The sequence below is a fragment of the Chroicocephalus ridibundus genome, chromosome 9 (assembly GCF_963924245.1).
Source record: "Chroicocephalus ridibundus chromosome 9, bChrRid1.1, whole genome shotgun sequence".
Taxonomy (NCBI): Eukaryota; Metazoa; Chordata; class Aves; order Charadriiformes; family Laridae; genus Chroicocephalus; species Chroicocephalus ridibundus.
Genome location: NC_086292.1, coordinates 14925256 through 14941562, shown reverse-complemented (window position 1 = coordinate 14941562; position 16307 = coordinate 14925256). Strand labels below are relative to the sequence as shown.

The following is a 16307-nucleotide window of genomic DNA, read 5'->3' as shown; positions in this document are numbered from 1 at the left end:
TGTGCTGCAAGGAAACACCTGCTGGAATTACAGACTTCTTAAGCCTCTCCATTTCCAGTCACATCCTTTCTTCCCTACAAGTGACAAGCTGCACAAATTGCAATGGGTGCTTCCAAATTAGTATCAGAAAACATAACTGGCTCCAACTGTTTAAATGTGTAATTACACCTGCTTATGAATATTCTCACTTCTAGATTATTATTACACAAGTCTTACAAACTTCCTCCATTATTATATTAATAATATGTGTAGGTGAACATCTTTTGCACACCTGATGACTGACAAAATCCTGTACCAGCAGACAGCATTAAGTTTTCGGTCACCGGCATAATTTTCTGCTCATCGCTGCTTCCATCACCTGTTGAATTCTGTTCATAATTTTCTTCCTTATCAGATGAGGAAGAGGAAGTGGAAACCACCTTCTTTTTTAAGTTACCCTTCTTACTTTCTTTCGTTGATCCTCTTTTAATCTTCTTCTTACTGTCTTCATAAGACTCCTCATCAGAAGAGGACAATGAGTCGTTCTGTTCTTTCTTGGACATTTTCTTTTTGTGACTTATTTTTTTCTTTTCTTTAGTTTCAGTTTGTTTTTGACTCCGCACAGCATCTTTAGAAAAACTCTCCTCTTTTAGGGGAGATTTCTCAGCATCAGAGGGTAAATCAAGCTGTACTCTTTTAGATACTCTCTCTCTCAAATTCCTCCTTTGCTTTTCTTGAAGCACTGGTTCATTTTTAGTTTTGTCATTTTCAGAAGAATTGCTACTTCCTTTCTCTGGAGGTAACTTTTCAACATCAGAAGAGGAATCTTCTTGTTCTTCCTTGTAACTTTTCTTTTTCGGTTTTTCAGATTTCTTTGTTTTGTTTTCTGATCCTTTTTTATTCTTGAATCTGTCTTTTGAAGAATCAAAATCATGCTCTTTCTTTGCAGATTTCTCAGTACTCTCTGACGAAGAATCTTCCTGTACCTTTTTCTTTTTCAAATCCTTGCCCTTCTTAACTTCAGTTAGCTTTTCACCTTTAGGACAATTCTCCTCTTTCTCCAGTGAAGACTTCTCAACATCAGAAGACTCATTGTGCTTTCCCTTTACAGTTTTTTCTTTTAAGTCTCTGTTTGTCCTTTCCTTAGCAGCTGACCCCTTACCAATTTTTTTATCTTTAGAAGAATGATTAGTCTCCTTCTCTGGGGAAGGCTTTTCAGCATCATCATCTTCAGAAGATTTCTCTCTTTGTTTCCTCAAATCTTTCTTTCTCTTACTGCTTACTTTTTTCCTCTGCTCTTCTTCAGAAGAATCATAACTATCATCTTTTCGTGAGCATTTTTTCTTCGCTCTTTTTGCAGACTCAATTTTACTCAGAATTTTTATTTCTTTTTCTAACTCAGAATCATAGTTTGAAGAATCTGAATAGTTTTGTCGTTTCTTTTTAGCAGTAGTGGAATTTTTAGCTGATTTGCCTCTTTTAGCATCTAAATCTGAGCCAGAACTGGAACTTTTCCTTTTTCGTTTTCCATTTTCATCCTTTACTGGTGAATTCTTTAGAAAATTTAAAGTCTTCTGATCATTTGTTGGTGCTTCACTATTACTATCAATATCTGAAGAACTGCGACTCATCATAGCTACTTCTTTAAGAACAGCCGGCATTTCTTCAGAATCTGAGCTATTATCTAATACATATGGCTTTTTTGATTTAGAAAGTTTATTAGGGCTAGGACCATCAACAATACTGTTAGATGAATTTCTTTTATCATTCTTCCTCCTTGTCTGTCTTGATGATTTCTTCTTACATTTTTCATTACATGTGTCATTGCTGTCTTCTTCTGAATTTGATGTTAAAGGACTGATGTCTGCTTGGCGCCTTAGAGGTGTGGTCTTCACACGTGGTGATCTCCTGAGATCAGACTCCTCTGCAAGTGAGACAGTTTCGTTCTCCGTGGGAAGTTCACTGCCAGCATTATGATTTTGTTTTACAGAATCACATTTTTCTGCTCTAGGTACTACATCAGCATCCTTACTTCCCTTCTCTAGATTGCCTTCTTGATCTCCAGCTTTAACTGTTGACCGTGAAAGGGAAACAGGAGTCAATTTTACAATCAACTCTTTTGTTCCTTTAGCCGATGACTTTAACTTAGTACCACCTTTGGGATCTTTCATAAGAGTGTTCAATTTTGTATTGGAATTTAAAGTCTCGTGATCTGTTCCTGGATTTCCATTGTCTGTCTCATCTGATGTAATCTGAATCTCCATAGCAGATTCTAGAGTCTCAAAAATATCTTCAGGAACAGATGAGGGAATGGACACTATATCCATGTCTAAAGCCTCTGTACTATTAGGTTTATACTGAGGCTCTTCGTTTCTGCCAGACCTTTTATCTTCACCAGAAGTACACTTCTTATCTGTTTGCTCCATTGTTGGAACACTCTGATCCATGGGCTCGCTCTCAGGCCGTTCTGATACAGCTTTTTTCTGTGTCTTTACAGTGTCATCCTCTTTTAATGCCACATGTTCCTTTCCTTCATCTTTTTTCACCTCATTTTTTTCTGATCTAACATCAGTTTTTTTCTCTTTGGTATTTTTCTCTTTGTTTTTAACGTTCAAAGCTTGAATCTCCAGGTTCAGACCTTCTTCTAGTGCTAGATGAGCTTTTTTCATGTCACTCAACACAGATTTAAAAGCTTTTAACTGACAAAGTTGCACAGTTGGGTTTATTTCTACATTTTCTGTAGCATTTTTCAAAAAGCTTACAAAGCTAGAATTCAGATTCGCTGTAGTTTCAACCAGCTTTTTTGTTTTCTTAAGCAAGTCTTTTGGCACCATTAGGGCTTTATAAGAATATGTTAGTGAACCTGAATATGAATCATCTAGTTTTTTTTCTTCACCATTACAATTTGAATTATTTCTCTTTGGAGAAAACTTGACTGTATGGTCATATATTTTACTTTTTTCACTGTCAACTTTTATCTTTTTTTTGTTTTGTTGTAGTAACTGTTCTAAATTTTCAAAGACACTGTCACATGCAGTGACCAAGTCCAACAAAGGCTCTGGATGGCAAATATAGCAGTGCCACTGGTTATTTTCATCCAGTATAGTCGATAGCTCCTTTCGACCCAGGTTGCGCAAAATGCACTTTTTACAGAAGGCGTTATGGCAAAAGTCACAGCAAATCAAGTTTCCACCTTCAGCACACCACCTGAAATCAGACATAAGAAACGTTAAGTGTCTTATCTGCATATCAACCAGGTGACAAGTTTGAGAAATTTACATATTTTTCACTATTTGATAAAGAATTTGCGTTTTAAAAATTCAGGTGATAAACAGATATCCATTATTTGAAAACATAATTAAAAGCATGACTGAAAAGCACTCAATTGACTGAACTGGAAAGTCAGAAAAATTAAGATCTTAGATTAACAATTCACAAAACTGAAATGACCAGTAATACCCTAACACAATTTCAGCACCGATTTTAAGTTAAGAGAAAAAAATTAATTGAATTTTATTTTCTATGTTTCTTCTGAGAACTTTAAAAAATATTTTATTTTACTGCAAAATGGATTAGCTTAAGTCTTTCTAGCTTTAACTGGTATATTACTACTGCAGGCACATATAAAAAAAGAAAAATATGGTTTTTGTTCTATGTCTAGATTGCATAGTCTTTGATGAAAACCCGAAAAGCAGATGACAAGTAAGCTCATAGGCATCACTGACTGCACAATTTTGACTGGATTACATATCTAGATATTTAACAGAGAAGTACTTTAGTATTTCAAAAGTGGGAGATGCATCTGGAAAAGTAAGTTTTTGTTGCTCACAAGGTTTAGAATGTCAGATTCTAACCTCACCTTTAAAGTATTTGTAAGGTGCCATGCTATTTAGTTAAAAATGTGACATCTTACAAGTGTTTACTATTGGATTTCTTTATAAAATGCTTTCCTGTTAATTACTAAAATAACAATCAAATATTTACAAAAACCCTCAGGCTGAGCATTTCTTTGCGAGAAACAATTGTTGACTAAGCTATTACGTACTGGTCTTTATCTGTCAATAATTTCATTATTGCAAGAAAAAAAAACCCCACACCCAAAACAGAAGACCTGCGGGTGTTATTTCATTTTTTGTACACTTACCTACACTGTTCATCCATCCCATCTGAATCACGGCTAATGTCATCGCTCATGTAATACTTGTAACAAGTCTGTGAAGAAAGAGATAGGACAAGGAATTTTTTATTAAATCTCTGCTGGATTTCAGTAGTTCATATAATTTCAGCATGTATTAGAAGCAAGCCATTAAAAGCATCAGCTGCAAGGTCTCCAGCATTCTAATCTTTTAATGTTTGTATTAGTCTAAAAAACATCTTCCATAGATACAACAGGTCCTGAACCATGACTTCCTATTTAGATAGCTCAAGGTTTATTTGAAAATTAAATAAGCTTTTGTTTGACAGATGCGTATTTACATATTTTGAAACATCAACTGAATGTTTCTCTTCAAATATGAAAGTTTTTTCCATCTATTTCCTATGTAAATCAACACCACATATTCCCCGACACAATTAATCATACATAATTTACAATTTTCAGCTGTATGCTCCTTATGTTAGCAATCAATCCCGTACGACTTTAAATAAAAAGGTCTTCATCATCTATCCTGATGTTAACATCTAAGGCTTCAATTTCCAGATGCAAACAAGGCATTTTCATTGAAAAATTGGTAATGCTAAGAAAAAAACCCCCACAACTCAGCTAGTAGTAGGAGTGGCTTCAGTTGCTGAATTCTATAACCAAATTTTGAAGGTGTGGGGCTTTTTCCCAGCTGCTAGTAAAGAAAGTTTTCCAGGGCTTGGAAGCTCTACTTTGAATCAGGATTAATACAAGCTCTTAGCTAAATTCTGTCCTTTTACCTCAATCAGTGAATTCAGAATCCAGAAGAGGCTTCAGCACCTGAATTTAAAATAATGATGCCTCTTTATCTGGAACAGTTATACACTTGTTCAACTAAACAATAACAATCAGGAAAAAAAAAACCCACAGTAAAAACTGATGTTTAGACATGTGAGGGAACATTTATAGTCAAAGGAAAACAACTTCCCAAGTCTGGGACTGTTTACCTAAGCAGAAGAAAAATAAGGGAAAAACTAGGCACAGAAAGTCATGGAAGACATGGAGTATGCAGATCAGGGACTTCCGTTCCTCTCTCTCACATTAACATAATGCCATGTTCAATTAAGTACAGAAATAGAAAATTTACAGGAAACAAGTGACACAATTAGCTAGCAGACCTCGCAGTCAAGAACTGCTATTGAATCCAACACCCTAAACAATTTTCAAAAATGAACCAGATATTCTTGCAATGCATTGCAAGAATATGTACAGCTGCACGTTAAGGATTTCCACATCTAGGAACAAGAGTTAGGACTCCCACGAAGACTGAAAACAGTTGTCTTGTAAGCTGATTTTTCTAAAGCATGTTTTATAAAAGAAACAAGCCAGAATGAATAAGAGGAATGAGCCAGAACATCAGACTAGACAGACATGCCTGAGACAGTATGTCCGCTGAATATGTAACATTAATTTGGAACTGGGGGGGAAGCAGGAGGAGGGAAGAGAACGGGAATGCAAATTTTGCATTGTAACACAGATCTGTATCTCTCTATCTTTAGAGATGCCTTTATAAATACAGAATCTCTACAGCTACAGAGATATGCAGGAGAAGTATCTCTACATCTCTTTGAAAATTAAGAGAGGTCTCCAAAACAGGGGGAAGGGATGTTTCCCTCCTCCCCTGCTCCCCACGTCTTCCCATTGCAGGCAGATTAAGGCCTAACTGAAGGCACCATGAAACCATGTAGCTGAAGACCTAGATGCTGGTTTTGGGTTACGGACTAGACCATCATTACAGAGGCTGCCACAAATTATAATAGTCGAGGAGCTGTACACAAGTGAAACTGAGATGGCTTTGAAGCTACTTTTCTGCTTCTTATTCCACCGTTGTTTTACATACAATGCTTTAACAGGAGATCCAGAGTTGAATCTGCTCTTATAATACATTATGAGTAGCCAGAAATTTCAGACTGATCACTTAACACAAAAAATTCACTAAAATTATAGCATTAAATAGCATAAATCTAGCATAAATCTGTAAAAATAAATTATAAAGAAACCACAATGAGTTTAACTGGGGTATAAGAAAGAAATAATATAAATTTGTAAACTGTAATATAAATTTGTAAGCTTTACTTTTTGTTTTCTGCTTTTAGTTTCCTTATTCTCAACAGTTAATGACTGAAAAGTTTATTGGCTAATAAACAAGAACTACTCCCACAAAAATCCCACCAATATGACATTTCAAACAAAACCAAACAGTACAAACTGAAGAACTGTTTACCACATACCTTACAAATAAGAACTTTCAGTGTAGGATGTCTATAGATCGAATCCTTTTGAAAATGGTTCACCTGTTGCCCACAAGCTGTACAGCTTACAATTCCATGTAGTCCTTCCTCTATAGAGAGGATTATAAACCACATATTAATTGTTTTCATTTATATATTTTTTTTAAAAAATCTGTATATACCTATTTCATTTTCTTACAATCTTTTGGCCTATTGGGTTTTTCATATGCCTTTATTACTTTACCACCCAGCATTAAAGAAATCTTTCTGTAACCACTCACCACTTAAAGACTGAAAGAATCTTCCTCTAAGTTCTATAGTACCCTTGGGGCCATGAGACAATTTTTTTCCTTTGAGAGATTTAATTCAGATAAATTGGTCACCTCAGGAGAACACACCTAAATAAAGTGTCATCACTAAAAATCTTTCAAAGCAGCCCTGATATTCTGTACAACCTCATTTAATCTTTGTTATTTTATACCATTTTAATTCATGTTTGTATTATGGTATTTCTTTCACATACAGTTTTAGCTTCTCAAAGAAAAATATGGGAAGCCGTTACAGAAGATGTATGAAATTCTTGTAATAGTGCCTGAAGAAATCTTTTTTCACTTTTTGTTCCCTTCCTGATCGTAGGGTTTGTTGGGTTTTTTTTGAAACTACAATTTTGCTATAATATGTATGTTCTCAGGATCTTGCTGATTGCTCCCACGGTTTGTGTACCACTCTGCTGCTGTCCCTATTTTGGTTGAGGAAGCGTTTCATTAATGTCAATCCCGCAATTCACTTTGAAAGGTGATGAACTTGGGGTTGGGAGGCTTGCTATGTGCCAGGTTCTTAAACTGACTAATTAATACCATGAGAACATTTTGTTTTCAACAGCAGTGATGCTTTCAAGAAAAGGGAAATTCATTTGTGAAATCTCATACGCTCAGTTCATACACTTTCAAAACCTTAATTTGGGATCAAGCAGATAGAGGTTTGATATGGGATCACTTAACTGTGACTTGTCTTTTGCTGTCATGTTCACTAAGCAGTATAAGGAAGTGAATTCAAATGGTTACTTTAATGGTAACAGTCTGAGTACAGACATATATTTTATTTTTTTTTTAAAGTAATGACTACCACAGAATTAAAAGCAAGCACCAACAACACAATGTTAAGGAACTGGATGAACATTCTCAAGATACAATACGTGGTACTACCAATGTGCTATTAAAGCACAATCTCACATAGCCTACAGGCCAGTAAAAACAACTAATACACCCCTACAATTCAGTGAAAATAGCACGTCTGAAATTTTTAATACAAGATTTGTTGTCTTCAAATTCAATGCATGCATGATCGCATGTACTGCGGAGCTCGTGGACTTGCAAAGCACTCTTACGTCCCCCAGAAAAGCTCAAATGTTTAGTAAACACATCCATAGTACTGTACTACTTGGAAAAGAGTACCCCATTCTATTATACCAAGCAGTACAGAAGCCTACCCAGGCTTTGTCAAACATCACAGCCCTTAAATGGCTGTAAGAATGACAGAGAGTAATAGCCAACTGAGGAAGAACACGCTATTCACTGTGAAGTCCCAAGCCGCTTTCCCCTTCTCTATGACTTTAAGGGGAAGCACTACTGCCTCTTTCCTAAAATCTGCAAGTTGGCACCAGAAAAAAAAAAAAGATAATTTATCAGGCAAATCTTTGTAAACCATGTTACTCCTACAAATGATGAAGATCCAAAGAAATTAAACAACTACTAATTCATTAATACTTACTTTGAAGACATTCCTAACTATGAGTTTATTAGCAAAAATATAACCATAACCACTCTGCAGACACAAAACTTGAAAATAAGGCCTGATACAATGCCTCTTAGAGTCTTGGATAATAGCATCTGGATGCTAGAAAGGCAAGAGTTCTATTACTACTGCTATTTCTAATATAAACAGGACATATAACTCCTAAAAAAATGCAAAGATACACTCCCATAAAGAACAATATATGGCATCTTTTGTTTCATTATTTATTTACCTGCACTATGCATAGAATTCAGGATCTCAAGTAACTGGGACTACACGCTTACCTGCTTAAACCAGTAATCGTAGAATCATTTAGGTTGGAAAAGACCCTTGGGATCATCGAGTCCAACCATCAACCCCACTCTACAAAGTTCTCCCCTACACCGTATCCCTTAACACCACAGCTAAACAAGTCTTAAACACATTCAGGGATGGTGACTCCACCACCTCCCTGGGCTGCCTATTCCAGTGTCTGACCATTCTTTCTGGGAAGAATTTTTGCCTAACGTCCAGCCTAAACCTACCCTGCTGCAGCTTGAACCCATTCCCTCTTGTTCTGTCGCTAATTACCTGTGAGAAGAGACCAGCACCAACCTCTCTACAATGGCCTTTCAAGTAGTTGTAGAGAGCGATGAGGTCTCCCCTCAGCCTCCTCTTCCTCAAACTAAACAGTCCCAGCTCCTTCAATCGCTCCTCATCAGATTTATTCTCCAGGCCCTTCACCAGCTTCGTTGCCCTCCTCTGCACTCGCTCCAGCACCTCGATATCTCTCTCATACTGAGGTGCCCAGAACTGGACACAATACTCAAGGTGCGGCCTCACCAGTGCTGAGTACAGGGGGACAATCACCTCCCTACTTCTGCTGGTCACACTATTTCTAATACAAGCCAGGATGCCACTGGCTTTCTTGGCCACCTGGGCACACTGCTGGGTCGTGTTCAGCCACTTGTCAGTTAGAACCCCCAGGTCCTTTTCTGCCAGGCAGCTCTCCAGCCACACTTCCCCAAGCCTGTAGCGATGCATGGGGTTGCTGTGGCCCAAGTGCAGGACCTGCTACTTGGCCTTGTTGAAGCACGTTCCATTAGCATTGGCCCATCGGTCCAATCTATCCAAGTCTCTCTGTAGAGCCTCCCTATCCTCATGTAGATGAACACTCCCGCTTAGCTTTGTGTCATCTGCAAACTTGCTGATGCTACACTCTATGTCCTTATCAAGGTCATCAATAAAGATGTTCAACAGAAATGGTCCCAACACTGAGCCCTGAGGGACGCCACTTGTGAGCGGCTCCCAGCTGGATTTAACTCCATTGACCACCTCTCTTTGGGACCGCCCATCCAGCCAGTGCTTGATCCAGCAGATCGTATGCTCATCCAGGCCATGAGCTGCCAGTTTTTCCATGAGAATTCTATGTGGAACAGTGTCAAATGCTTTTCGAAAGTCTAGGTAGACAATGTCCACAACCTTTCCCTCATCCAATAATCGGGTCATCTTGTCATAGAAGGAGATCAGGTTCGTCAGGCAGGACCTGCCTTTCATAAATCCATGCTGACTAGGCCCGATCCCCTGCTTGTCCATTATATGAGTTGTAATGGCACTCAAGATGATCTGCTCCATGACCTTCCCTGCTACCGAGGTCAGACTGACAGGCCTATTGTTTCCTGGATCCACCTTTATGCCTTTTTTGTAGGTGGGTGCTACATTTGCTACCCTCCAGTCCACTGGGACCTCCCCAGTTAGCCGTGACTGCAGGTAGATAATGGAAAGTGGCTTGGCGAGCACGTCTGCCAACTCCTTCAGCACTCTTGGATGTAACCCATCCGGTCCCATAGACTTGCGTGCATCCAAGCGGCGTAGCAGGTCACTGATCACTTCCTCTTTAGTTGTCATGACCTCGTTCAGCTTCCCCTCCCTGTCTCCTAGCTCAGGAGGCTGGGTGCCTAGGGAACAGCTAGTTCCACTGCTAAAGACTGAGGCAAAGTAGGCATTGAGCACCTCAGCCTTTTCCTCATCCTTTGTGACTATGTTTCCCTCTGCATCCAATAAGGGAGTGAGATTTTCCCTAATCCTCCTTTTGTTGTTAATGAATTTATAGAAACATTTTTTGTTATCCTTAACAGCTGTAGTTAGGTTGAGCTCTAGCTACACCTTGGCTCTCCTGATTTTCTCCCTGCATAGCTTCGCTATATCCTTATAGTCTTCATGAGAAACCTGCCCCCTCTTCCAAAGGTCATAGACTCTCCTTTTGTTCTTGAGGTCCAGCCAAAGGTCCCTATTTAGCCAGGCTGATCTCCTTCCCCGCCTACTTGTTTTTCGGCACACGGAGACAGCCTCCTCCTGTGCCTTTAAGACTTCTCTCTTGAAGTATGTCCAGCCTTCCTGGGCTCCTATATCCTTCAAGGCAGCCTCTCAAGGGATTTTGTCCAGCAGTCTTCTGAACAGGTCAAAGTTTGCCCTCCGGAAGTCTAAAGTGGCAGTTTTACTAACACCTCTCCTTGTTTCTCCAAGAATCAGAAATTCGATCATCTCATGATCACTGTGCCCTAGATGGCCACCAACCTTTACTTCCCCCACAAGTTCTTCCCTGTTCACAAGAAGCAGGTCCAGGAAGGCACCTTCCCTCATCGGCTCACTTACCAGCTGTGTGAGGAAGTTATCTTCCACACATTCCAGGAACCTCCTGGATTGTTCCCTCTCAGCTGTGTTGTATTCCCAGCAGATATCCGGGAGGTTAAAGTCCCCCACAAGAACAACGGCAAGGGACAGCGGGATTTCCCCCGGCTGCTTATAGGAAGCTTCATCCGCCTCACTGCTTTGGTTGGGAGGTCTATAGCAGACTCCCACAGCGATAGCAGCTTTATCAGCCCTTAACCTAATCCAAACACTCTCCACCCCACCATCAGTATACTTGATTTCTGAGCTCTCATAGCATTCTCTAACATACAGGGCCACTGCACCACCTCTCCTTTCCCGTCTGTCCCTCCTAAAGAGCTTGTAGCCATTGATTGTGGCACTCCAGTCGTGTGAGGCATCCCACCACGTTTCTGTGATAGTCACTATGTCGTAGTTTTCCTGGTGCATCATGGCTTCAAGCTCCCCCTGTTTGTTACGCATACTGCGTGCTTAACTTCCTATGTGCACAGGCTTGGCACCTCGTTCTAGTGGCAAGAGAAAGGTAAGTGCCACTTCACGTAACTAGACTTGCTGCATGCAGATGTAGAATAAATGGATCTGCACTGTCTCTTCTGTGCAGGTCACAAAACAAAACTGGTTTCATACATCCCTAATCTGGCTGCTCTTGAGGAAGACTGTGGTCACATCACTTGTGCCTGGACACCTTTCCTGGTCTGGAAATGGGGACAACACAGCTGCAGGCAATACCTATGCCATTTCCCTGAAAGTTGACAGCAGCTTAACTCATGTACTGGATAGCTTTAAAATCAAGTCAGAGACTATCAGCAGTGACACCGACATAGCTGAGCTTGCCCTGGACAAAGGTATGGCTTCAAACTCCTGATGTCCCTTCCAAAATTATTATCTTATGTCAGGCACCAGTACACAAGTAACCAGCCCAAAGGAAGGCCCGCAAATTCTCTAGGAATGGAGGAAAAAAATCTGGAAGGGCAGGTCATACGAATTGTACTGGGGATGCAGACACAGGCCACAAAGCTCAAGCAGAAGTGTCCTTTCCTTTTAACACTATACACCTGAAGATTTCCGTTGGACCTCTTGTAAAATTGTTCTAAACACAAATGGAAAAAAGCATTCCTATAGGCTGAACAGGACATTTTGCACGAAGAGAACAAACTAACTTTCAAAGATTAATAATTTAGAGAAAATGTCAGTTCTCAAAATGCGATTAAAGTCATGCATGAGCCCATATGTATGCACAAGCACATTTCCACACAGTCCATTTCACTCCCCTTCAACCACAGATGGAGAAATAGCACTTATTAAATTATAATAACACTTTAAAACACAGCAAGGATCTCAAATGATACAATGGGAAGAATGAATAGTGTGTACAAGAGCTGTTTGTCTGAATGCCCTGGGCAGCGCTGTAGGTGTGTGAACTAAGATATTGCTAGCAGCGTTAAAAATATCTACCTTCTTATTGGCTACTTTATACATAATCCTCCCTCTCCTTTACTCTTTGGAATCAAATGGGATGAGTTTTTGTTATCACTGTTATCTACCTAACTTCTCCTCAGTTTTAGCAGCAGATACGGAAAACTAGCTGGCACAGCAGCTTTTCAAAGATAACCTTCCTTAGAAGGGCCCACTGGTAGGGAATTTCCCACAATTTAAAAACAAAATAAAAAAAGTTTTTGAGTTGTTAGAGGTTTTAGGTTTCTTGTTAGCTTACTGATTGATATACGCCTATACATATCTCTGCTCAAACATGGTTGCTTTCTTGGTGAGTCAGTGGATGTTCCTGTATCAATGGTGTTCCAATGTAACTCCTTAAAAAAGGAATACCTGTAACACCTGATAGCAACCAGGCAACTGTTCTAAATACAAAGCACAAAGGGTCCATATGGAGTACCTAATGATGCATCCTATAGCTACTGAAAATAAGTAGTTTAATGAGAACTAATCTTAGCTTTCACTGCTGCATTTCAGGCACAGCAGTGGAGGCTAATTTCAGCGAGCTAGAATCCTTAATGAAGAAAAAGCCAGAAGAGTGGAGGTATTTTTAGGATAATTTATTAGAAATACGAAAAATTTTTAGATGTACCAAATGTGGTCATGAGCAACAATTTAAACACGTTTTAATAAATGTTTTAAATTGTATTTACCTCCACGCTTTTTGGGAGCTTCAGGTTTCATTTTAACGGTATTTCTGCTTCTAAATTCAGGCCCTTTAAAATCATCTTTGTCTTCATTCAGCACTGGCTCAGGCTGTACAACCACTGTACCTAGAATAATTTTATTTAGAAATTGGAAACCATTACACATCCAAATGAAGTGCAAAAGTCCTGTTTAAATAACAGCCAACCTAGTACCTTAAAAAAAATAGTGCAATCTGGTGACTAAAACTCAACAAAGTTTTGAATGCACAGACGTTCACAGAAAAAAAGAAACAAAAGTGAAACCCCAAACCACCACCACACACTTCAAACTACGTCTGTTTTGCAGCTGTAGGACAAAAGCCAAAGACTGAACGGGCTCTGAGGAGCAAATTCTGCTCTCTTTGCCCTGATGAGGTACATGCAGAACAGGACTGTCATACTGCTGGGTGTGTGTTGTACAGGAATTTGCAGTGCAATGCTACAGATAAAGAACTTTGGTTAGGTCACTTAAATCTAGTAAAAGCCTTAACTGCTCTTTTCTCTTTCCCCCTTTCTGTTCTGTTTTTCTCATTTGAAGTCATTTCACGAAAAAGCAACAGAATAAAACCTGCTTTGTCTTTAACAAAATTCAGAAATTTACTTTTTTATTTGAAGAGTACTAATCAAAATTATGTGGGTGAAAAAACATCTTTCCTACTTAAGAGATCAGTTTTAATACTTTTGTTGTGAGGACACTGGAAATAATCTAAGATTCTGATAAAATAATTTTAAAGTGACTGCTTTAAATACTGCTACTCATGCAGTAAGCAGCAGCAGTCCCTCCAGTTTTTCCTTTGACTTTCACAGATAAGAAATGGAAGAGATTAATCAAACTCACACTATAGTTAAGAAGAGCGAGATGTAGGCCTATAGTATTAACTATTTTAAAACGGGTACTTAAAAATAGATAACCTCCCAGATTTAGTTTTGCTTCTGTTGATCTAATTGTTAATAATCTCAAACACAGAACAATAAACTAAGTAAGACCTGAAAGTGACAGAGTTTGAGACTCCTAAAAAAACAGAAATAAATCGCTTCCCCTGTTTCATGTTGGTTTTATACTGCTGTCAATAGACATTTGAAATTAAGCCACCAGCACACCCTGGTGTACCCACAGATTAAAGTATGCTGGGTGCAAAACTAAGTGTGCTTGGTTTCCTCTTTCAAATGCACGCACACAGGGTGTTTGTGTGTGTGTTTGTGCACCCATGCATTCTACTTAATTATTTATGCTGCATCAAAATCTTGGCTAATTTGCTGAATTCAGAAACACAGACAGACATGAACTACCTTTAGGCAAGCTTTTCATATCAACATCATTTTCTGAGTTTTCATTTGAAATATCTTCATTTACAGTTTCATCTAAGATTTGTTCATCATCTGATCCAACATATTTTGTTACAACTGTAGGTTTCCTGCATAAACAGAAAAAAAAAAAATCACACCATGACTAATATTACATATTGCAATATAGGTAAGCCTAGTGCTTTGCAAGCAAAACACCCTATTAACTGGGGAAACCTATATTCTTTTTAAATTCATTTAAGACGTTATAAGGTGGGATGCTCTGAGTTATTACAACAAATTGTAATTTCTTGTTAGGAACAGGAATTCTCCCCTCCTATGTGAAATAAAAAGATATACTAATAAAGTATTTTTGTTTCACAGGGTTGCCGTATTTTCTTTTTGTAAAATCAAGGTTTCATGTGTTTTTAAGAAGGCAAGCAGGAAAGTCACACTTTTAGGAAAAAAGCCTAAATGAAACACAAGTGAATGTCTGCTCAGAAATTTTATCCATCATTCCCAGTTTAACAGGCAGCACAAAGAGAACACACAGGTATTAGCAAATGACAAAAAGCAGCCTGGCAGAAAAGATGCTTGCAAGGAAATAAGGGAAATGCAGAAAGAAATGAAAAAGCTGAGTGTTGAATAAAAAGACCAGTTGCCAGAATTTCACACAAACATAACTTAGAACTGAATCCATTAAAATGAATGAATTTACTATGTCGAGGCAGGGAGAAAATAAGAAAGAAAAAAACAAAAACGTTGAGCATAATCTTCAGCAGTCTGAAGGTAATACATGAACTACTGCAGGATATTGTTTGTGCCAGTATCAGACACAGTATGATAAATGTACGAGTGAAAATACCTTTAGTGATGAGACAGGAAGCAAAAAAGTAAGAGGGTATAAATAATATAAATTGAAAGAGTTCAGCAGAACACTGGATTCGGAATATGAGGGAGAAATTAAAGCCAAATATAAAACCACACTTGCAAATATGAATCAAGACAAACAGAAACAGGAGAATGAAGAGTATTATTCAATTCCAGCAGACGTGATAAAATAAACTTCAACAAAAAGGAGAGTGAAAAGAGATATACAACACTTTTAAGGAACAATAAGAAGGCAGTTGTTGAAATCATGCATTTAGGAGAGCTCACCCATCTATACAGTATACTGGGATTTAAAAAAAAAAATCATGAAGGACATAACTTGAATAAGCATCAGCTGAAAGCAAAAGATGAGGAGTTTTGCTAGAGTAAGTTTGCTGTTACTTAGGTCACATATAATTTGTCTCCTGTAGGTTCAAACTGTTTGGTGAACAGTTAACTCCATAGTTTTTTAAATCAAAAAGCAGAAAAGCATTAGGCAGAGAGACAGCAAACGGCAGTTTCTGCAGAGGACAGCTTAAAGAAACATTTTGATTCCACAGTCTCCCAACAGTAAGGTATATAAATCCTTTTTCTGTATGACCCAATTTACACTTTGGGAAGAATCCTGCATGTAGGAATAGAAAGAGTGAAGAAACAGTTGTATAAACCCTTTTGTCCTGAAGACATAGGATAATATTGTTACCTTTGTTAATAAAAATCAAGCTTTATGATCTTAACCTTTGACCCCGAAAGATGGTCTGAATTTTAAGTGCAGTATGAGGCATTTTTTTTACCAGCACTCTGCTAACTTTAGATTTATAACTAGATTTATACTGGTGTATACTAAAAGTATCAGGCAAAGTGCACGGACTTTTGTACAGTTTCACATGCCAAAGAGTAATTTATTTATTTAAATTTTCCAAACCAACCTTTTTGAACGTGACGATCCTAAGGATTTGGTTCTTTCTGAAGAACTACTGCCCTAAAACCAAGAAAAAAAAAAAATCAAAAAGTCAACACATTTGTGACCAAGTGACCAGTCAACAAAAACAGTTTGTTACATTAACTAGAACACATCTCAGAAGTCACCAGCGCTCTTACAAAAAAAAAAAAAAAAAGGTAGGAAAAGCATTAGCAAAG

General features: G+C 38.3%; 1 protein-coding gene across 4 annotated transcripts in view; it reads right to left on the bottom strand.

Annotated features, from left to right (window-relative positions):
• ATRX (ATRX chromatin remodeler) overlaps window positions 1-16307 on the bottom strand; it is an 84590-nt gene that overhangs the window by 53854 nt on the left and 14429 nt on the right. For 3 of the 4 annotated variants that reach the window (XM_063345406.1, XM_063345405.1, XM_063345408.1), the window contains 6 exons: window positions 16097-16149; window positions 14304-14428; window positions 12981-13100; window positions 6391-6500; window positions 4124-4191; window positions 272-3186 (listed from right to left, as the gene is read on the bottom strand). In XM_063345406.1, the coding sequence (XP_063201476.1) occupies window positions 272-3186; window positions 4124-4191; window positions 6391-6500; window positions 12981-13100; window positions 14304-14428; window positions 16097-16149 (3391 nt within the window). The remainder of the gene's footprint in view (window positions 1-271; window positions 3187-4123; window positions 4192-6390; window positions 6501-12980; window positions 13101-14303; window positions 14429-16096; window positions 16150-16307) is intronic. The other variant, XM_063345407.1, reaches the window with a different exon arrangement.